Source organism: Rhinolophus sinicus, linkage group LG06 (genome assembly GCF_036562045.2).
Source record: "Rhinolophus sinicus isolate RSC01 linkage group LG06, ASM3656204v1, whole genome shotgun sequence".
In the NCBI taxonomy this organism is placed as follows: Eukaryota; Metazoa; Chordata; class Mammalia; order Chiroptera; family Rhinolophidae; genus Rhinolophus; species Rhinolophus sinicus.
The window spans coordinates 161,374,981-161,397,396 of NC_133756.1; the positions used below are offsets into that span (position 1 = coordinate 161,374,981).

General features: G+C 37.3%; 1 protein-coding gene across 3 annotated transcripts in view; it reads left to right on the top strand.

Annotated features, from left to right (window-relative positions):
• Positions 1-22,416, top strand: part of TOP6BL (TOP6B like initiator of meiotic double strand breaks) — a 61,474-nt gene that overhangs the window by 15,228 nt on the left and 23,830 nt on the right. Inside the window, exons 3-9 of one of the 3 annotated variants that reach the window (XM_019737676.2) lie at positions 5,555-5,664; positions 11,975-12,058; positions 13,235-13,290; positions 13,662-13,733; positions 14,941-15,136; positions 19,261-19,411; positions 21,292-21,438. In XM_019737676.2, coding sequence (XP_019593235.2) covers positions 5,555-5,664; positions 11,975-12,058; positions 13,235-13,290; positions 13,662-13,733; positions 14,941-15,136; positions 19,261-19,411; positions 21,292-21,438 — 816 coding nt within the window. Of the gene's footprint in view, positions 1-5,554; positions 5,665-11,974; positions 12,059-13,234; positions 13,291-13,661; positions 13,734-14,940; positions 15,137-19,260; positions 19,412-19,435; positions 19,489-21,291; positions 21,439-22,416 lie in introns of all 3 variants that reach the window. The other 2 variants (XM_074336754.1, XM_074336753.1) reach the window with 2 other exon arrangements.

Below are 22,416 nucleotides of genomic sequence, written 5' to 3' on the forward strand. Positions count from 1 at the left end.
TAGCTTGACATTTTTTGTCTTTTCAGCACTTTGAAGATATTACTTCATTGTCTCCTGACTCCATTGTTTCTCAAAAGAAGTCAGTTGTAATTCATATTATAGTTCCTCTATGTGATATCTGCTTTTCTCCTGGCTTCTTTCAAGATTCTCTCTTTATCATTTTTTTTAAATGGTAATTTGGATTTATTTATTTATTCGCCCCCCTTCTTTCGCCCCGCCCCCTCTAGTTCAAGCCGTTGTTTCTCAGTCTAGTTGTGTAGGACGCAGCTCCCTGGCCCATGCTGGGATTATGAGCCTTGCCCTCCTCCCGGGTGAGGCCGTCGGTCACCGGTCGTGGGTCAGCCACTCACAGCAGCTCACGGCAGCTCACCGGCTGCAGGCTGCTCCCAATGTCTGCCGGCCATTCACACTGGCCAGTGGCCACCCATGGCAGCACACGGTAATCCACAGTAGCACACAGCAGCCCACGGCAGCACACAGCAGTTCGCGGCAGCATACCGTGTGGGCAGCTCACACCGACCTCCGGCTGCTCATGGCAGCCCAGCTCCAGGGAGAGCTGTTGCTCACAATCTTAGCTGTACAGGGCTCAGCTCACTGGCCCATGTGGGACACGGGTGCTCCAACCGCCTGAGCCACCAGGCCGGCCCAGTCTTTATCATTTTTAAAAAAATCACTTTGACTGTTATGTACCTAGGTGTGATTTTCTTTGCATCCTGCTTGGAGTTTGCTGAGTTTTTTTCACATCTAAATGTTTTTCATCAAATTTTAGAAATTTTGTCCATGATTTTTTCATATTTTCCTGCCGCATTCTCACTTTCTTCTCCTTCAGGGACCCCCATTATACATAGTTTTGACTAGTTAATACTGTCCCACAGGTCTCTAAGATTCTATTCATTTCTTTCAACTTTTTCCCCCCCCATTATATATACTTTTGACTAGTTAATACTGTCCCACAGGTCTCTAAGATTCTATTCATTTCTTTCAACTTTCTTTTCCCCTCTGTTTTCCAGATTGGATAATTTTTGTTCTTTGTCATTACTAATTTAACTGACTTCTGTCATCTCTAATCTGCTATTAAACCTATCCAGTGATTTCTTCATTTCAATTATTGGATCTTTTAGTTATAGAATTTCCATTTGTTTGTTTTTTGTTTGTTTGTTTTTTAAAGATTTTATTGGGGAAGGGGAACAGGACTTTATTGGGGAACAGTGTATACTTCCAGGACTTTTTTCCAAGTCAAGTTGTTGTCCTTTCAATCTTAGTTGTGGAGGGTTCTGTTCAGCTTCAAGTTGTTGTCCTTCCAGTTTTAGTTGTGGAGGGCACAGCTCAGCTCCAGGTCCAGTTGCCATTGCCAGTTGCAGGGGGTGCAGCCCACCATCCCTTGCGAGAGTTGAACCGGCAACCTTGTGGTTGAGAGGACAAGCTCCAACCAACTGAGCCATCCGGGAGCTCAGCGGCAGCTCAGCTCAAGGTGCCATGTTCAATTTTTTTAGTTGCAGGGGGCGCTGCCCACCATCCCTTGCGGGAGTCGAAGAATTGAACTGGCAACCTTGTGGTTGAGAGCCCGTGCTCCAACCAACAACTGAGCCATCCGGGAGGCAGCTCAGCTCAAGGTGCCATGTTCAATCTTAGTTGCAGGGGGCAGAGCCCACCATCCCTTGTGGGACTCGAGGAATTGAACTGGCAACCTTGTGGTTGAGAGCCCGTGCTCCAACCAACAACTGAGCCATCCGGGAGGCAGCTCAGCTTAAGGTGCTGAGCCACCGGGCCGGCCCCCAGGCTGTTCTTTTTCAGGGTGGTTTTTATTGATGGCTTTTTTTTCTTGTGAGTTACATTTTCCTTTTTCTTTGCATATCTAGTAAATATTTTATACTGGATAATATGATCATATTCTGTTCTACCTCTGATGAGTATTGATTTTTGTTCTAGAAGGCAGTTCTAGCAGGTTAATCACCTGTGGAGGCTTTTTAATACATTTTAAAGGGTAGATCTGTGGAAAGCCAAATCATCTTCGCAACCCCTCTAATTTGATATCGCTCAACCTCCAAACTCTATCTCCTTTGTGGCTCTTGTTGAAGCTTGGTTTTAGGCTTTTTTTAGGGTGATTTGAGAGCAGATCTTCATGTAGAAGATGTTTTTTACTACCTTTTTGACTTAATGACAAAATCATTACCTTGTTGACATATCAGATAGGGACCTTCAGTTTTCTCAAGGTCTCTCCTTTCTGGCTGGGCCTGAAGGGCAACATTCCCCAGGACTGCTTGACCACTAGCATCTTGTTCCATTCTCAACTCCATTGCAACTGATCTTGGGAAATCTAATAATCTCACCCGTGTATGCATTGCCTAGCCCTTGGCCAAGACTCATGGGGAGTGAGAAGTTCCCATACAGACTTTTGGTATCGACTTTTGCACAGCTCCCTCTTCTCTGTCCTGCCTTACAGATTTCAAGTACTTTCACAACCCCGAACTCTTCCATGTCTCCTCAGCTAATGGAACCACAGTGCTCTGCTTTGGCTTCAGGTCCCTGCTCCAAGGACAGGAAAATGTCCCCAGGCAGACATTTGAGGAAAACAGGGTTCATTTCATGAGCTTCCCTTATCTCAAAGATCCCAGTCTTGAGCTATCTATTGTCCAATGCCTGAAAACAATTGCCTCCTATATTTTATCAGTTTTAGAGTAGTTTTTGGTGGGAGGGCTCATTTGGTACTAATTATTTCATTATTGCTGGAAGGAGAAGTCCCAATATATAGTTTGATGTATGTTCACATTGCCATTTGATTGAAAATTTTCTATCTACTTTAACTGTTAAAGAGTTATATGAAGAGGTAGTTTGATATTGATGATATCTTTCTTTTCCCCTTATTCCCACACTATCTCAGCAAGAAGGTATCAATATAAACTTATTTTTAAATTGTTGTGCTGGTTTATTTAGTAGTTATTTCAGCAAGTTATTTAGTTGTTATTTCAGAAACGTAAACATTTTACTTTTCTCATTCTTTAATGGTAGTTTGGTTCTCTTGAAAGTCCATATTCAAAGTTAGTTTTCTTCAGCTCTTTGATGATAGTACTCTATTATCTTCTGACATCTAGCACTGCTAATGAGAAGTCTAACTCAGGTTTCTTTTGGCTAATTTTATTGTTTCCACTTTTACCTGTTATAAATATGGTGTTATGAACATTCAAGTACTACCTTTCCTTTAAATGTGCTCTTTTACAGTGTCTCCGTGGGGTTTTCATTTCAAACACTATACGTATTTTAATTTCCAAGATTTCTAGTAGGTTTTTTTTGCCATTAGTTTCTGTTTAATTGATGGCAGTGTATTCTTGTTTCATGGCTTCTTTTTAACTTTGAGGGTATAAAACATAGAGTGCATAATTTTAAAGTCTCTTTAACATTGTTTTGTTAACTCTATTTCCTCAAGTGTAAGTCGTTTGTTGGTTGTTATGTGTCATATTTTTCATGGTATTTATAATCTTTGTTGGTTGGTTATTTTTAGTTAAGAGCTAATTGTCAATGATATATTTGTCCTCAACACATCCTGCATTGACAGCCTTCCAGTAGGAGGTTCTCTGAGTTCCTGAGCCCTAATTTTGCAGGGTGTATATCTTGGATTGAACTTTGCTTGGAAGGAGGAACAAAATACCAAGTTCTTGCATCTTAATAGATTATGTACTTATGAGTCTCATCTGCATTTATATAACATGGCTCTACGGCCTCATTCTGCATCATTGATGCTGCTGCTAGCATCACTTGACTTTAACCAATCTTCAGGGTAAGTAGGCAGCACATCTCTGGCCTTTGTTTATGTTTTGGTCCCTTGCTCAGACCTCCTATGTGTAGCCTGTGTGGCTCTTGCTCTTCAGCCTATGGATGTCGCAACATTAGTCCCTTGTTTTTTCCCCACTCTGGTCCCCAAATATGGTGCATCTTTGGTCCCTACTTAGTATTGTGGATTCTCTCCCTCTTTTTTCTTTCTGAAGATGAGGGAAGAATACCTCTTCATGTCTATAAAAATTTCTCATTTCTTTTTTCTTACCATGAATTTGTATTTATTAAGGTTTAAAAATGCTTATTTTATAATTTTATGTGTTTGAATGGGGAAGATGAGATTTCAACATATGCTCAACTTATCTTGAAATAGAAGGCTTTTATTTAATTCTGTTGTTTCACTTTTCACATTTAACTCTAGTCAATCCAACTTGATTTTTTTTTTTTTTTTTTTTTTGGTGTATAGAGTGAAGCAATTGAAATGGATTTTCCTCCAAATAACTCACATTTTATTTTAAAATATTAAGATTTCTGGAGAATTCAAAGTTACTAACTACCTTTTTCTCATGTATCTACATGTTTTCCCCATTTTGCATTGTATAACTACTTAAAAGAGAAGTAGGGTTTGGGGACATTTTTTTTCTTGTTTCACAGAAAGGTAACTGAATCGCAGAAAAAAGGGGGTTACCTTAGGTCAGAAAGTCAGTCAGTGGTGAAACTGAAGATTGACTCAAGACATCCAGGTTCAGTGCCAACTTCATTAAACTTCAGTGTTCCATAACCTTGCTGACATATTATCATGGGCTTTGTGACTAAGTTATATTTGGAAAACAAACTAATGGCAAGAAAAATATTACCCACTAAGATTGATAGTTAGAACTTGATATTGGTAATATCCTGACTTTTTGAGATGGTTAAAGCTTTATCAGATACGTAGTATGAATGCTTTAGGAGAAAGTTGTGCTATTATTTTGGGAGTAGTTTATTGTTATTACATTTTAAAAGTTGGATTCTTATATAATATCAACATTGTCAACCTCATTTACAAGGTAGAACTTGCAGAGACTGAGATATCTATCCATCTTTATTCATATTTAGTTCTCCTTTGTAATACTATTGTAGAGGAAAATAAGGGATGGCATTTTATAAGATGGGAAATTTGTCTTTGTCCTTTATGAGTGCCAGGGTACAGAAAGGAAGAAGGTTCTCTTTTTTGATGATGATCCGGGACTCACGGATGCTTTGTGGACAGATAGTTAATACATGTAAATCCACCAAGTGGTTAATTTACAAATTAAATTAGCAAGAGTTTGCTTTTCTTTGTTAAAGATTATCTTATTAAAGAACATACTATATTAGGTAAATGCCTGAGGGTCATTCTTGAATTTTTCAGCTTTAGGTTCTAAATAAGTTCCCTTACTGGATTTGTGTTTATTAAATAATGAATTGATTTATTAAAAAATACAAGAATATCAGATAGAGTAATTAGCTCTGAAGATTTCCGGCATTGGACATGACCTTGTGGAAATTAACTGAAAATACAAATTGATTTAGCAAATGTGAAAAATTGAAAGCATGAGATTAAATGTCTTAATCCCATAATGTAATTCTAAATGTTCAAGCAATTTGCTGATACACAGTCATTTCCAGTCATATTTTAACTTTTGCAGATAATCTTTTCATCAGGGAAAAGGCTTTTTGGCTCATCAGTTTAATAATTCCAGAAACTCTGGTGCTTATCCAAACTACTTGTTCTATTTTGTCACCATTTCTTTTCTCACAGAAATGCAATCTATACTGCTCAGATTCTCTACAAAGCTGAACTGGACTTCAGAGGAAGCCAGCTATTCTCAGGACATTTCAGGGGTAACACCTTTCCAGATGATTTTTGAGGCAAGTTTTTTTGTGGTTCTCTAAATTGCTGATGTTTTGTACAATCTAATAACTGGAAAGAAAAGCCTGGGTGTGTCACAGTTTAAAGTCGAAATGAAATAAAGCGCTGGTTCCCAAACTTCCCTGTGCAGATTTTAAATCACCTGGGAGCTTCCAAAATACTGATGTTTGTGTCCCACTCCAAGAGGTTGTGATTTATTTAATTGGTCTAGGATGTTGGATTAGTTGCTCAGGCTGCCATAAAAAAAATACCACAGATTGGGTGGCTTAAATAATAGAAATTTATTTTCTCATTCTTCTGGAGATTAGAAGTCCAAGATCAAGGTGCCTTATCACTGTTTCCTCACAGGGCCTTTCCTCCATACATATGTGGAGAAAACTATCTGATATTTCTTCTTCTTCTTATAAGGACACCAGCTCTATCAAATTATGACCCCACCCTATGATCTCATTTACCCTAAATTATACCCTTAAAGCCATACCTCCAAATACGGTCACATGGAGGGAAAGGGCGTTGGAATATTTTTAAAATCCCAGATGATTCCTAATGTGCAGGTAAGTTTGAAAACCACTAAAAAAAAAAGAGAGAGGGAAAGAAAACCACTGAAACAAGCCATTATTTAAATTTGGGTCTCCTGAGAAAGAAAATAAAAATTGATTCCCAGTGCAGATCCTATTTGGATACATTTTTATTAGGTTTTAAAGATTTTTATTGATTTATGAGAGTGACAACTGAGTTCTCCATACCCTTTGACAATTCTCTAATATCCTGTCTTTCCTTCCTTTGAGTTGGTGGAGACATGAAGAATTAGAGTACTTTCAACGTTTTCCTAAGAAGCACTTGGGAGGCCTTTACCATGTTCGAACAATTATATGCTCCTTCTAAAAGGACTGAAAGGAATAGGTGTGGTATTGGGACAACACCTGGCTGTGCCTTATCTACTTTAGGGAAACTGAAGGGCAAATAAACAATCTGGAGCAATTAATGGTTAGTCAGCTCTGAAACTATTACTGTCCGATAGCAGTAAATAAGCTGATTCCAGTGAACCAAGGAAAGCAATTCTAAAGAAGGAAATCATGTGTTTTAGCCAGTCTGAACAAACAAAGATAATTCTTATACTTAACATTTATATATATATATTACCTAACCTCCTGACAACTCTATAAAGTGGATAAGACAAGGATTATCACCCCGTTTTACAGATATTTAACTGAATTTCTGAAGGTCATACAAAAGTTAAGTGACAGAATTAGAATCTGAACCAAAGTTTTACTCATGGATCAGTGCTGTTTCAGTATTTATTCATTCATTCAGAAACCTGTTTGTTCAAGTCGGCCTCACTGTGCTAGATATTGAAGGTACAAAGTCCCAAAACATGTTAACTCGATCCCAGGGGACTTGGAATCTAAAGGAAAAGATAGACAAATAATTACAAGATAATGTACAATGTATCATGGTAGAGGTAAGCACTGAATGCGGTGGTAGCATAGAGGAAAGGTACCTAACTCAGTGGGAAGGGGTCAAGATCTAGAGGTCTTCATGAAGCTAAAAAACAGATTTTCTGGGTAGAAGAAATTCAAAGACTTGAAAGAATAGGAAGTGGTCATCAGAGTGATAAAGTTTCTCATATTTTTTTTCTAATTGCAAAAGCAGTGTTTCCCTCAGGAAAATCAAAGTGAGTGTTTAGATAACTTGACTTAATCAAGGTAGCCACTATTAACATCTTGCTATACATCTTTTCACGTAAGAGTGGGACATTTCAGTTTTAGGTTTCCAGAGTGGTACAGAGCCAAGCTATGGCCATGGAAATAGGTGGCTGGAAATGAGTGGAAATCAAGGTCACTGGAGTTGAAAAGGTCAGGGAATTCTGAGACTCAGTTGTTGCTTAAACTGGTCATCTACCTGGTTGTGGCAGTCAGCCAAGATGATGTCAGGACTTGGAGCGCAGAGGAAAACTGTGAGCTTACTGCTCAGTAGTCAGCCAGTGATGGGCGAAGAGAAGTAAAAGAGTAGTATAACCTCAGCGGAATAAGGATTTCCTGAAAGCATTTGTTCCATTACATCTCATTGTCTCTGTGCAGCTGTTTAAAGGACATTTGAATGAAGAGAGTGAGAAGAGAAAAAGAAGAGATTGTGAAAGATTTCATTATATATACCTCAGTTGGGGAGAAGGGTCAAGTAGTGAGGTTCATAGCAAAGGCTAGTAAATGGAGACATCATGAAAAAGCAAAATAAATGATCCAGTGCTTTGGGCACAAGGAGAGCTAATCCCAGGAAAGACTGAGAAAAGCCTCCTTAGGAGAGATGCGGGGTTTTGTGTTTATGCTGAGTCAGTCCTGGGATCCATTGGGCTAAGTAACATGTCCTTCCAAAAACAATTTGCTTTTCCAAGATCTTGACAGCTTTAGCCATTTTTATATTTATTTTTGCCATAATACTAAATGATAAAATGGGAAGAGATATGCATACAAACATATCTATGTATTTATTCCTATAGATCTCTGTATTTATCATCTGTCTATCATCTATCTATTTAGAAAAAGACAAGAGACACTGATTGACTTTTTTTAGAAAGTCATGTAGGACCCATGACTAAGTTCATGTTTCAAAATATAAAACAGCTCCCATGTTCTATCATATAATTAGACTTGTATTTAAAGGTGAAGGCTGAAACATATAATTCAATAGTGGTTTCTGCTGCCCTGGGCTGGCAACATCTATTTTTTTCTAACAACACTAAAGTAAATTCACTGCTTCTATAGGAATATCAGACTGGGGTACTGGGTTTCTGACACCCAATTATAAAAGGCTATATAAGGCTTTGAAGTCAGTCAGAGTCTCTCTCTCTCTCTTTCTACCTCTCTCTCTCTCTCTCTCTCTCTCTCTCTTTCTCTCTCTCTCTCTCAGTGTATGAGTAGATCTTAAAATAAGCTATTTTGTGTTAACTATCCTCTGTTGACTTGACATTAGGACTCTTAATCTTCTCAGTCTGGTAGGTGCTATTCCTTCTTGTATTTCTTTAGCATCTCTTATATATCTAAATCATAAAACTTTTCATTGTCATATAAATTTATTTGTATTCCTCTTCTACGTAACTGTGAACTCGTCAAATTCAGAGATTATTTTATTTATATCTGTAGGCCCAGGTACATAATAAGCTGCATTAAGTGTTTTATAAGTGAATAAATACATATATTCAGTAGTCATACATAAGCATTGCCCGTCAGGATCCTTAAAAAAATAATGATAGATTATATAATGTTCCATTCCAGGAGCCATACGCATAGAAAATGAACATTCTTTGGAGAGGCAGCATTGTGTAGTGAAATGTGGGTTTTGGAGTTAGTCAGATCTAGGTTTGAATCCCAGTTCTGCCACTTAACTAAGCTATGTGTGACCTTGTGTGACCAAATTAATCGGTTTATTTGGTCTCATTATCCTCATCAGTAAAATGGGGGTATTTTCTGCTTGCATATAAACTGCTTGTTGTATAGCAGGTGTTCAGTAAATGGTAGCTCTCATCATTATTAATTGTAGCCCCTCTCTGGTAGCTGCTCAGAGAACTTTCACTGATTTGAGTGCCTTACTGCTAGATATAATTAGCCCTTTCTATGATACACCCTATAATCACCAAGGTTACAGAAATTTGAAACTGTTCCAAGAAGTTGTTTTGGAAGTGTTAAGTATAGTAAATGCTTTTAAGAGACCATTGCTTTTCAACTATTTGAGCATTTTATAATGAATTTTTTTTAAACATTTATTTAAGTGTGTTTTTCCAAGACCCATCAGCTCCAAGTCAAGTAGTTGTTTCAATCGAGTTATGGAGGGCGCAGCTCACAGTGACCCATGTGGGGATTGAACTGGCAACCTTGTTGTTAAGAGCACCGCGCTCTAACCAATTGAGCTAACTGGTCACCTCTAATAAAAATTTTTTAATGAAGGATGTGACTATGATATGTGTACTGCAGTTATCATTTAATTACTACTATTTATGTGTATGAATAATTCTAGATTTGTTTCCGGAATTTTCTAATAATTCTCATCCATTTTTCTAATAATTGTTTCTAATATTTTTTTCTAATTGCACAGTTCTTGATCTCTTTTTCAGTATACTTAGAAAAAGTATCATAATTTATTCTTCTTTATTAGCTATTTGCATGTTTCTTCTTTATCATATTATAAGATTTTGAGTTTGGAACTTTCTTTTTTCTTTCTTTAGTATGTACCTAGTACATGGCTCTGTATTCTCTGAGCCACCAATAAGAACTTGCTGATTTCTGACTATTCTTCTCATTCTCCTGCATTTCTCCATTTTCTGGGAGACCCTTTCTAACTTTGGTTTTAGGGACACTATATTAAATATAGTGAGTCAGTATAGGAAAATGGTCAATACTAAAGCTTTGGAACCAGAGTAGGTAACCTTGGGAAAGTTGTTTAACCTCTTTGAGACTCACTTTTTTTCATCCAGAAAATGTGGGTTATATATTATACCTTAATAGGGTTTTTGTGAGGAATAAATGAGGTAATATAAGTAAGATACTTTAGCACCATTCCTAGAATAGAGAAAGCCCTCATTGGATGGTAAACCTTATTATATTTGTAGGGAGGTCTCAGGGTGTATTGGAAAGAGCATGAACTGTTGGTTTTAGGGTCAAATTCTGGTTCTGTCACTGAACAGCTCAGTGACCTGAGGCAAGTTGCTTAACTTTTATGAACTTTGTTGTTATTGTTTAATCTACAAAGAGAGGATAATAATACCTCCCTCCAGTATTATTGTTAGGTAATGTATATATAGCACCTGCACAATGCTTTCTACACAGTAGGCATTCAGCAAGTGGTATCTATTATTGTTATGTACAACATATACTTTCAGATTATTATTTGATCCTTAAAACAGTTCTGTGAAGTAAAAAGGGAAAGTTTTATCCATCTTTTGCAGATTAGGAAATAAGGTCCAGAGCAGTTAAGTGCTTTTTCTTTCATGGTTATGTAAGAATATTTTACAGAGCCAATACTAGAACACAGGTCTTCTGGCTTTTGAGCTTTTTGCTTTACAGTTTTCCTAAAAATTAAATGTTTGGAAGAATGAATTGACATTCAAAAATAGGTTCCTTTTAGTGTCTGCTCCTTTTTTTTTTTTTTTTAGTTTCAGGTGTACAAAACAATGTAATTGTTAGACATTTCACCCCTCACAAAGTGATAACCCCTCTCCCCCAATCTATTGCCCCTCTGACATCGTATGTATCTGTTACAATTCCATTGACTCTATTCCCTATGCTGTACTCCATATCCTGGGACTATATATATATTAAATTATAGTATTATTCAGCTTCAAGTGTACAGTGCAGTGGTCAGACATCTACACTGTCCATGAAGTGGTCTCCCTAATAAGACATGTACCCATCTGATACCCTACAAAATCTTTACAACATTATTGGTTGTATTCCCCAAACTGTCTCTCATATCCCCGTGGCAATATTATAGTTACCAATTTGTGCTTTCTAATCCACTCCCCTTCTCCCTCATCCCCACCCCCTTCCCATCTAGCAACCATCAGGTTTTTATTTTGTTTTGTTTATTTAATTGGGGAAGGGAAACAGGACTTTATTGGGGAACAGTGTGTACTTCCAAGGCTTTTTCCAAGTCAAGTCGTCCTTTCAATCTTAGTTGTGGAGGGCGCAGCTCAGCTCCAGGTCCAGTTGCCGTTGTTAGTTGCAGGGGACACAGCCCACCATCCCTTGTGGGAGTCGGACCGGCAACCTTGTGTTTGAGAGCTCACTGGCCTATGTGGATCTCGAACCGGCAGCCTTTGGCGTTAGGAGCACGGAGCTCCAACCGCCTGAGCCACTGGGCCGGGCTGCAACCATCAGTTTTTCCTCTATATCTCTGAGATTAATTCTGTTTACTTTGCTCATTTATTCAGTTCTTTAGATTCCATGTATGACTCCACTCATATTCTTAATACAGATTGATTCACATTAGGATGGTAGAATTCAGATAGTTACTCTTCTCAGCCCCAGTCTTACTCTTAAATTTGTTCCAAAGGGTGGTTTTTAGATTGTAGGTTTTACTCTGATCATTCTCCATCGGTCTCCAGAAGTTCCATGAAATAGGTACTTTAACCTGATAAGTGGTGGCTATTAGATTCCCTTTTGTGTCCAATTCTCAGACCCAGAGATGTTCCCCCCTTAGATGTCTGAAAAGCTTTCTGAGGTGTAGTTACTTTTATAGGGAGAAATACCATAATTTAATTAATTTGTGCTCTTGGGTTTGTGCATGTGTGGTGGATGTTTTGTTGTGTTGTTACAGGTTGATGAAAAGCCCAGAACTTTGATGACAGATAGTCTGGTTATAAAGAATTTTTTACGAAAAATAGTCATGGTGCACCCTAAGGTAAGCTGTTGTTTTGCATAATAATGATTCTCTTATTTAAGTCATATGTTTTCAAGAGAACTCTACTCTGTAAAAACATGGAAGGATGTGGTTGGTTCTCTTTCTTTTAATGACCATAATTACAACTTTTATTGAATAGATTTGGTGTCTATGTCCCTAAGGCAGTCTTGATGTTGGTCATGTGACATAATTGAGAGCCCTTGGATAAAGAAAGAGCTTTCTTTTGGGTTATTATTTTCACTTCTTTACTGTTTTATTGTATCACTTTGGGTACTTCTTTTCCCTCCTCTGTATTTAATATTTTTTATTAAACCTGGATAATAAACCTTGCTGATTATCTTCTTCATTTCTAAAGTGACAATAAAAGCAAATAAGGACTTTTGATAAAGTACTTTGAACTTTGGAGAGCAAAAATTTTTTTATTATCTGTAGTTAGATATGTCTATAAATATACACACAGTTAAGTATGCTGTATAACGTCTCCTTTTTTTCACTTGTTAGCTTCCCAGTTTTTCTATTGTCCATAGGGTTCAATGCTTATTATTTGCCAATCGCTATTCTAGGTGCTCTCCACACACTCAGCCAATCCTTATAACATCACTCAGGAAGTGGGTTTTATCATCATCATCATCATCATCATCATCTTCCCCATTTTTATAGCTGAGGAACCAATGGTACAGAGGTTAAAGAACTCACAGAGCCAGGATTTGAACACAGACTGACTCTAGAGTCCCTTATTAAGCATTATGTGATATAGAAAGAAATATAGGTTAAAGGTAGGAAAAAAATTACAACAGTGAAGTAAATTGGGGGGAGGACATAAAATTCAGATGGCGGCAGGGGGAGAAAAAAGCATGGAATGTTCCATGTATGAAAACAATGGAAAGAATAGAGAGAAAATTGATAGTTTCTTTAAGAAGGGAGAGAAGAGATAACATTGGGAGAACAGCAGAGGACAAGAGGGTAGGATTTCCTGATAATTTATGACTACTTGGAATTGTAGTGTAGGATTCAGTATATTTACGATGGAGAATTTGAACACAGACAAATGTTAATTATGTTTAGGGATAGTGCAAGTGAAGAAAAGATTATATAAAAAGGTGATTTAGGAATTGAGTATGGAAGTTTTTAATCTATCCTGGTTCATGTTAAACTCACATGCCATTTATTTTGCAGATTAGATTTAATTTCAGTGTAAGGGTGAATGGAATCCTCTCTACGGAAATCTTTGAGTAAGTCTTCAAATCCATGGCTTAAGTTTATGTCATGGCTCTACAGCTTTTCTGTCATTGTTGTCCTATTTCTAGTAGGTTCACAGTTTGATTTATTGACCCAAAGTCACTTTGAAACTAATATTCTGAGGCCCCCACATTTTCTTATTCTATATTATCTTTTAATAAGTAAATAGATTCATCTAAACCTTTTGTGTTGTTCCCTGTCACTAGAGTGGGTGAACTTAAAAATTGCCATTTCCCTGTGGTTAATTGGTTATTGAATTCCAGTAATCTCTGGAGGTGATAGTAGTCACATACAAAAATTTGTATCAGGCAGACATTGGTTTTAGAATATTTGAGATATGGCTTAGCTTTTCTTTACTTTGCAGGGCAGAAAATGAACCCACTTTGAACCTGTCGAATGGAATTGCTCTTGTCATAGACTCTCAGCATTATGTGAGGTAAAGGGGTAAAGCGTTGTTGTCCCTCTCCATGTTTTCCTCTCCTATTATGAGTATGAATGTGGGTAGAAATTGAAAATGGTCTCACCTGTCATTTCTTAGTGCCAAATGTCAGATTCTCTGTAAGAAAAGTGAAAGTAAAACTTTTAAGCTCTTTGTATTGAAAACTATTATTATTCCTGACTCCTTGAATATATTCTGATCGACTTGAGGACATGTCACTTGTCCTCTCCATGCCTTATTTCCTTCTGCAGATGAAAAAAAATGTACCCTGCTAATTCCAATCCCACTTAGACATGAGAAGAGAGGATTGAATTTAAAAGGTTACTTGAACTCTTGGACAGAGAGCTATATATTATGACTACAAAGGAATTCTTGGTGTATTATGGTTCACGCATCAGCATTTTGCATGGAATGCATAGGTTTGGAAATCATCTCTCTCCCTATCTCCATCTTCTTTAGACTGAAAAAAAAGAAAAAAAATCCATGGAGGAGGTAATACATAATATGGGATAGACAGAACCCTCTGCCTTGCCTTCCTGTGCTATCCGACTACCACCGAATTCAAAGTGAACGTTAATTAGAGCAAGAAAAAAACGTAGCTTATGTTTAAGTCCAACTAATTTATTCTTTATTCAGTAGTTTTTGCCTTCATTTATACGCTCTGAATCAGCACTGGTAGTCAAAGGATCTTAAGGCTTGAAGAGACTGCCCAGGGTTTTTTAGTCTGTTTTCTTACTCTTGCTCAAAATTATACCTGAGATTAGAATATTTTTTGTTCTTTAATATGTGCAGGAAACAAAAACCCCACCACAGATCTTTCTTTAGTAATCTTCTAGTTGCATACATTCCTTACAGATAGATAGCTCATTATCATAGATTTACTGAAAGAGTTTAAGCTTCTGAGCCAATGTTTGTGGACACATGACTCTGGGTGACCTGATTAGTTTAGAGAGAGAGGAAAAGGTCCGTTAGTGGTAGCAAAAGCAGGAGCCATGATACTATTCCTGAAATGCCCATTTGTCTACTCTTTCTATTGCTTGTGATTCCCTGAGTGGGACACAAGTTACTTATTCCAACAAAACTGATATGGCAGGTGATATGGTTATGCATATGCTAGAGGTTATAAAAGAAATTTTGAATGCCCTTTTAAATATAGTTTCTTAAGAAGTAAAAAGCTAAATTTATCTTACCTGTTTTTTGACAGTAGACCAAAATTTGGTACAACTGGATTACTCTGCATCAGAATCCACCCTGTGCTGGGACATCCAGTAGTGCTTTTCATCCCTGATGACGTGGCTGGCATGGGCTTGTTGGGAGAGCTGATACTGACCCCAGCTGCTGCCCTGTGTCCCTGCCCGAGGGCTTTTTCCAACCAGCTGAGTAGGATTTCTTCAGTTTCCATATCCTTTTGATGATAGAAACCATACAGTTGTCTTTGAAAATGAATTTTTATATCCCAATTTTAGAAAAACCTTTAGAAAAGAGAGAGAAAATGGGGCAGAAACAACATTTGAAGAGTTAGTGACTAAAGCAATTAAAACAGATTTAAAAGCTCAACAATCAAGCAGGATAAATAAAAAGATATCTATCCCTGTAAAAGATCAAAGACAAAGAGAAAAATCTTAAAATCAGCCAGGGAAAGACAGATTATCTTCAAAAGAGAAATAAATTGACAGCTAACTTCATAGCAATTCAAAGTAGTAGAATAATAGTGTTAATGCCTTGAAATAAAATAATCATCGACTAGATTCCATACCCCGTAAAAATGTCCCTCAAAGTAAATGGTAGTGAACCCACCTGTAAATTACATTAATGTCATAATCCATACAGTAAGATGGATTAATTCAACTGACTTTATAACAGTGTTTTGACTTACATTCTTGATGGGATATACTCTAAGGATGAAATGAATTGCAAAGAACTCTTAAAATTCATTCAGTGGTCTTGATTCTTAGTATTAATATTAGTATTATATCAAAATTATTGTATGCATACTTAGTATGAAACAAACAAGTAATTATGGTAACATTGTTAGGAATAAAAAATTTCAGCATAAGATAGAAGATACATATATGAGTATACATTCAAAGAAATGAAAAAAATTGAGAAAGACTCTTAAAGTGAAATTGAAAATACCAGTGTTAATCACCAGTTTTCTGACTTTTAAAATTATGTATTTCTTTAGCTCTGTCTGCTGAAAAAAACCTTGAAGCAAAGAGCACTCGTAGTACCTAAAATATGTTCTCTAAATACCATTGCTCACTAAAAGAGGATTGACTAATTCTAGATCTAAAGTAGAAATGTACAAGACAAGCAGGGTATCTTGTTGGGCCAAAAAGCCAGGAAACTATCAAAGGCCAATAAGATATGTCAAAAGGATTTAGAAACTTTTACTTCTAGCCATGGTGAATAGCAGGGACTGGATTTAACCTTCCAGGTTGAACAACTGAAAACATGGTTGAGTTGAGGAGGCAAAGTTCCGAGTTCAGAGAGGTCTAGGCAGGTCGGATTTACAGAAATGAGTACTTAAGAGGTGAGAAATGCAGACAGAGGAGAACCTGTCTCCAGACAGAGGAGACTGCCTGGAGTGTGCCCAGAGCTGGAAATAGTTTCTGTTTTGACCAGGAGGGGAGGGTGGAAAACCTCATATTTCACAAGGCATCGAGGCATCAGGTGGAATCCTAAAGAAGGGTTTGCCCGGGTAGTAAAGAAAAGTTAACTGTAACTTACAGGCTTCTCTGCTCCCACCTAACGAAGCTTAAAAGTAAGACCCACAGGCTCAGACTGCTTCCAAGTAACTCTATAGTGACCCAGAAAAATAATTCAAGAATATTTATTTATTACACCCAATAAGGTAAACGTCACAATGCTGGGCATCCAATAAAAAATTACTTGGCATGCAAAAAAGCAGGAAAATAGGACCCGTAATGAAGAAGGAGAAATCAATCAATAAACACCTACCCAGAAATGACACAGATGATAGAATTAGTAAATAAGGACATTAAAACAGGTATAACTTTATTCCATATGTTCAAGAAGAGAGAGGAAGATTGAACATACTAAGTAAAGACATGGAAGATATAAAAAAGGCACAAATTTAACTTCTAGAGATAAAAATTACTACAGTTTTTAGGACAGAAATACAATGGATAAGAATTACACATTGCAGAAGAAGAGATTAGTGAATTTGAAGACATAGCAGTAGAAGCTACCTAAAATGAAACAGAAAAAGACTTGAAAAAAAAAAAATGAACAGAGCATCAGTGAACTGTGGAATAACTTGAAGTGGCCTAATTCAGGGATGTGTAATTGGGGTCCTAAAGGGAAGGAAGGCAGATAAAATATTTGAGGAAATAATGTCCCCAGATTTTCCAAATTTGATAAAAAACTATAAACCTGCAGGTCCAAGAAGATTAACAAACCTTAAGCACAAGAAACATGATGAAAATTATACCAAGACACATCATAATCAAATTGCTTAAAGCCAGTGATAAAGAATAAAATCTTAAAAACAGTTGGAGATGAAAAAGATAAATTTACATATAGAGGAATAAAGAAAAGAATTACAGCAGATTTCTCATTGGAAACAGTGTAAGCTAGAAGAAAGTGGAGCAACATCTTTAAAGTAATGAAAGGAAAAACAAAAACAAAAACTGTTAACCTAGAATTCTATTCCCAGAGAAAATATTTTTCAAAAATGAAGGCAAAATAAAGATTTTTCAGACACACAAAAGACAACAGACTTCATCACTAGCACACCTGTGTTATAAGAAATGTTAGAGGGAATCCTTTAGGCATAAGGAAAATGATACCAGATGGAATTCTGGATCTGTACAAGTAAAGAAGAGCACTAGAAGTGGTGCTTCTAGAAATAGTTATTTGGGTAGATCTGAAAGATTTTTGCCCAATTTAAAGAATCTTAAAAGATAATTGACAATTTTAGGCAAAAATAACAACAGTGTGTGAGGCTTATAACATATGAGGAAATAAAATGTGTAACAATAACACAATGGCCAGGAGGGGAGAAATGGAAGTATATTGTTGAAAGGTTCTCGTACCACATGTGTGTGAACTGTTATAAGGTCACTTGAAGGTAGAGTGTGATAAGTTAAAGTTGTATATTATAAAGCCTAAAGCAATCCCCAAGTTAATACAATAAATAGTTATAACTAATGAGCAAAAAGGGGGATAAATGGAATTATTTAAAAAAAATACCCAATGCAAAAAAATAAAAAAGAGGAAAAAGAAAACAGAATACTAGGAACAAATGGAAAACAAATAACAAGATGGTAGGTTTAAACCCAACCATAGCAGTATTCATATTAAATGTAAACAGTTAAATAACCCAATTAAAAGACAGTCACACATTTTGACTCTTCAGATATTCTTATTCTGAGTTTGCAGCATCTCATAGCTCCTTTGGCTCTAAACGATAAATGTGTTGGCTTTCATTCATGTCCTTGGATGTGTGATGGAGACTTCATTTATGGGCACCGCCAACCTTTGTTCTGTTGTGACCTACCATAATACCCCAGTACCTACAGTAAGAATTTTAATCTTCACACTTAATGCCTTGTATGTACTCTATTTTTAAAGAGATGAAAAAAAGAAATATAAAGGAAGAAATATATTCTGGTCTCTTTAGCCTTCATTCAGGGGACAAAAAAGGTTAGGCAGTGATTCTTAACTGGGTAATTTTGCCTTTAGATGACAACGTCTCTGGCAACATCTGGAGACATTTTTGATTGTCATGAATGGAGAGGAGGCTTTTACTACTGGCACCTAGTAGGTGGAGGCCAGGGATTCTGCTGAACATCCTACAATGCATAGGACAGCCCCCCTCCCAAACACACACACACACACACACACACACACACACACAACAAATAATCATCTGGTTTAAAGTGTCAATAGTGCCGAGATTGAGAAACCTTGGATTAGAGGGAAGATGAGAGTGGGAATGGGAAGTCAAGAGAAGGAAACAATTTCAGGGGCCTGCTCTTTGTCTTGGTTGGAGAATAGGGTTAGAGAAGGTGAGAAAGTTTCCTTCTCAATCTGAATAAACTCAAATACTTACTGGAAAATATTCCTCTGTATATACTTCTAGCATATGTCACGCTGTATTACAGTTTACTGGTTTTTATATGTGTCTCCTATATTATAAATATAACTTGAAGGTAGGTATTAAATCAGGATAGTCATCTTTGTATCCCCAGAACTTAGTAGTGTTTAGCCTGGGGTACCACTAAAATCTATGATTGAATGAGTAGGATGAATAAAGAATGAATTGTCCCAGAACTAGACCTGTAGCTCACTCTCATTAAGCCCAGAATAAATTTCTGAGGATTCTAACGGATCTGTCTCTGGTACCTGACATCTGTCTTCAATGTGCAAAAGACTTAATACATAATCGCCTAGCACACTAGTTTATTTTACTAACCAGATTAGTGTTGTTTGTTTTATGCAAATGAGTACTTAGTCATAAAAAGTCCTAAAATTTGGCCGTTTTCTTTAGCACCTATACATATTTCTGTATGGACCGTCAGGTCTGCCTCTGACATTGCCAAGCCAGGAGCAGCCAACCACTACTGTCTTCAAAGATACCTCTTATTTCATAGACTGGAAGAAATACCATTTGTGTGTGGTGCCCAATTTGGATCTCAATTTGGATAGAGGTATATTTCCCTCTCTTTGCAAAGGAATAAAGAAAACTGGAGAATATTAGAGAAATGCAAGGAAATACAAATAACAGGTGTGTATAAAAAGAGGACCCAGTGACTGATGGTTTAGGCTGGAGGTTGCAGATGGGAGTCTGGCCAGATTTGAGAGTCCAGTTGGAGTGAGGCAAACAGGTGTCAAGAGACAAAGCCCCATCAGAGCCTAACCGTTTTTTGCATTACAAGTTGATGCTAGTTCTCTCACTTCCTCTTTTGTCTCCTATATTCCTGGTCCTCTTGAAGTAGTCAGTGGGCCTTCATCTTCTAGGGACTTTGTTCAGAGGGTTTCTGTTGTACCTTAATCTGTCAACTCGGGGGTTTTAGAAAGGTTAGTAAAGGAGCAATTACATCTTTGAATTATTGTGGAAGAGAAGTATTTCCTAATGAGATGAGAAAATCCACAAAAGATTACTTAGAAAAAACTTAAACACCACATAAATACAAGGCAAGAGTATAAACCATATGGTAATAAGCCTAGGAAACTGGCTGGAATATTCATGTAGTGTCTCACCACATTAGCTTTGGGTAAGTCATGCTGAAAGTTGAACACTTAAAAACTGGACTAACAAATAAAGCTGGGAAATAGGATATGCAACCATGCGCTGATATCTAGGAGGTTTACACTCTTGAGTTGGACTGTTGTTAGCTAGAATTCTTTGACATTTAGAAGGTAGTCTGGTCGATTGGATCTTGAGGAAGACGACCAGTAGGGAAGAGGTATCCTAGAGTTGTGAAGCATGAGAAGATTGAAACCTCCTGGGATGGGGCAGTGTCTCGGGGGAATGATAGAATCTTTGTCTAGGAAGCAAGCCTTGGGATAAGGCTCTTTTCTGAACTAGGCAGTTATTCCAGAATGAAAGGAGGTTGTCTGTGGACAGGGTCTCTGTTGATAAATGGTTTTGTGGAGAAAAAATGTTTGGTCTTAACAGGATGTCATACCATCAGGATTTTTTTAATCTCTAGGACTCTCCTTATTTCCTTTACTTGTTCATTTTTATTTTCATGCTTTGTTGGTTTCCTTCACTTTTTTGCCAATTTGTGATGCCTGAACTTTCTCAGTTAACTTTAGGAATGAATAATATATAAAATTTCCCCTCATCTCACCCCCTCATTACTCTAAAGGACAGAATCAGGATCCACATGGAGACACTTTTCTATATGGATCTGGATGGAATTTAGGACTATCCTGATTGTATTCTAAAGGATCAAGGTGCTAGAAAATGACCATAGGGCATCAGGTTACTTGGGAATACAAATAGCATACAGTATTGTGGTTAAAAGCACAGACTTGGAGTCAGCCTAAAACAGTTACACCATTTACTCTCACATTGGGCACCATATTTAACCTGTCTGTGCCTCTTCCTTTATCTGTAAAAGGGCAGAAGACTAGGTCCTACGCCATAGTGTTGTTGTGAAGTCTAGCTGTTAAGATAGTACATGAGAAGAATTTAATACGGTACATGGCATGAAGTAAACATTCAATATAACTTAGCTGTTACCATTATCACTCCTCAGGTTTAACTGACCTCTGCTTCTTCCTCGCAATACCTACCTTCGAAAGTTGTACAGGAATGTATGAATTGATTGTATAATGCTTCTCAGTAAATGCTGAGAGCGCTGTTTGGTTTGCATTTTGCACACCTAGTTGTTATTTTGATGCTCTTCCTGTGAATCACTATTGTCTTCCATCCTGTGGATAGAGAAACAGATTCAGGAGAAGGGAGTGTTCAAATTTAGGTCTATCTCAGATCCTTCTTTGTTGAGGTAGGTTCTTTATTCAGTTAGCATTTTGAGAGCTTCACTTATCTTAGAATACTATGCAATAACTTGTCCCCTAGATTTGGTGCTTCCAGATGTGAGTTATCAGGTGGAATCCAGTGAGGGGGATCGGTCTCAACATGTGGACCCTCAGGGACAAACTCTGCTGCTTATTCTCTTTGTGGATTTCCACAGTGGATTTCCAGTCCAGCAAATGGAGCTCTGGGGTAGGTATAGGAGAACGGGGCCGCCAACTCTGCTGTGCTTAACTGTTAAGAGAATAAAGAAAGGGTGACTTTATATGGTGCACGTATCTGAATTAGATATATTTTTGTAAAATGATGAATTTCTATTCGAAAAACCTTGCTTAAATAAATTGAATTATATGCTCTATGGAAAAGATCTGTATGTTGAAGCATCACTTAAATGATATTTTCAGATTCAATTGACCACAAATCAGCAGACACTTCCTATAATGCTCCCTACAGAGTACATTACCTTAGATGGGTGGTTCTCAGCCTTAGCTGCACAATATAGTAATATTACCTGCGGAGCTTCTCAAAAATGCCCAAACCTCACCCTCAGAGATTCTGATTTCCTTGAACTGAAGTGAGGCTCAGGTATCAGAATCTTTTTAAAGCTTCTCAGGCTTGAGAACTCTTCACTGCCCTTCTGCTTTTCTAGGTGGAATCAAGAGATGTTATTAGCCTTTCTTGACCTTGATGCAACATCTTAAATACAACATAAGGAGGTGTGGGAGTGTATTGGTATGAATGGTTTTATGTGATTGCCACACAGCCTCTGCAAGGGAGAAACGATCCTTGCTTAGGCATCCAAGGGAAGCCTGTGGTGTTTTCCAACAGATGGGTAATAACCTGTCATCACAAAGGTTCTCTCTGTTAGAGGTAAAGCAGTGACTTCACTGTTTTGTGGTCCGTGAAATACATGCAACAGAATCACCTGGGATGTTTGAAAATGTGCAGCTTTTGGGGCCAAGGATTAACTCATTCTTTTGCTACAATGTAAACAACCTGGCAGGGCTCAATAATCTGCATTTTTGACAAGGTTCTCAGGTGATACTTAAATATAGAAAAGTTTGAAAACCACTGAGTATGAGTTGACTTATGCATTTTAATCCAGTAAACCCTGGGATATAAATTTAAGTGTTTCTCAATGCCCTTCTAAACTGTGAGGGCAGCAGCAAG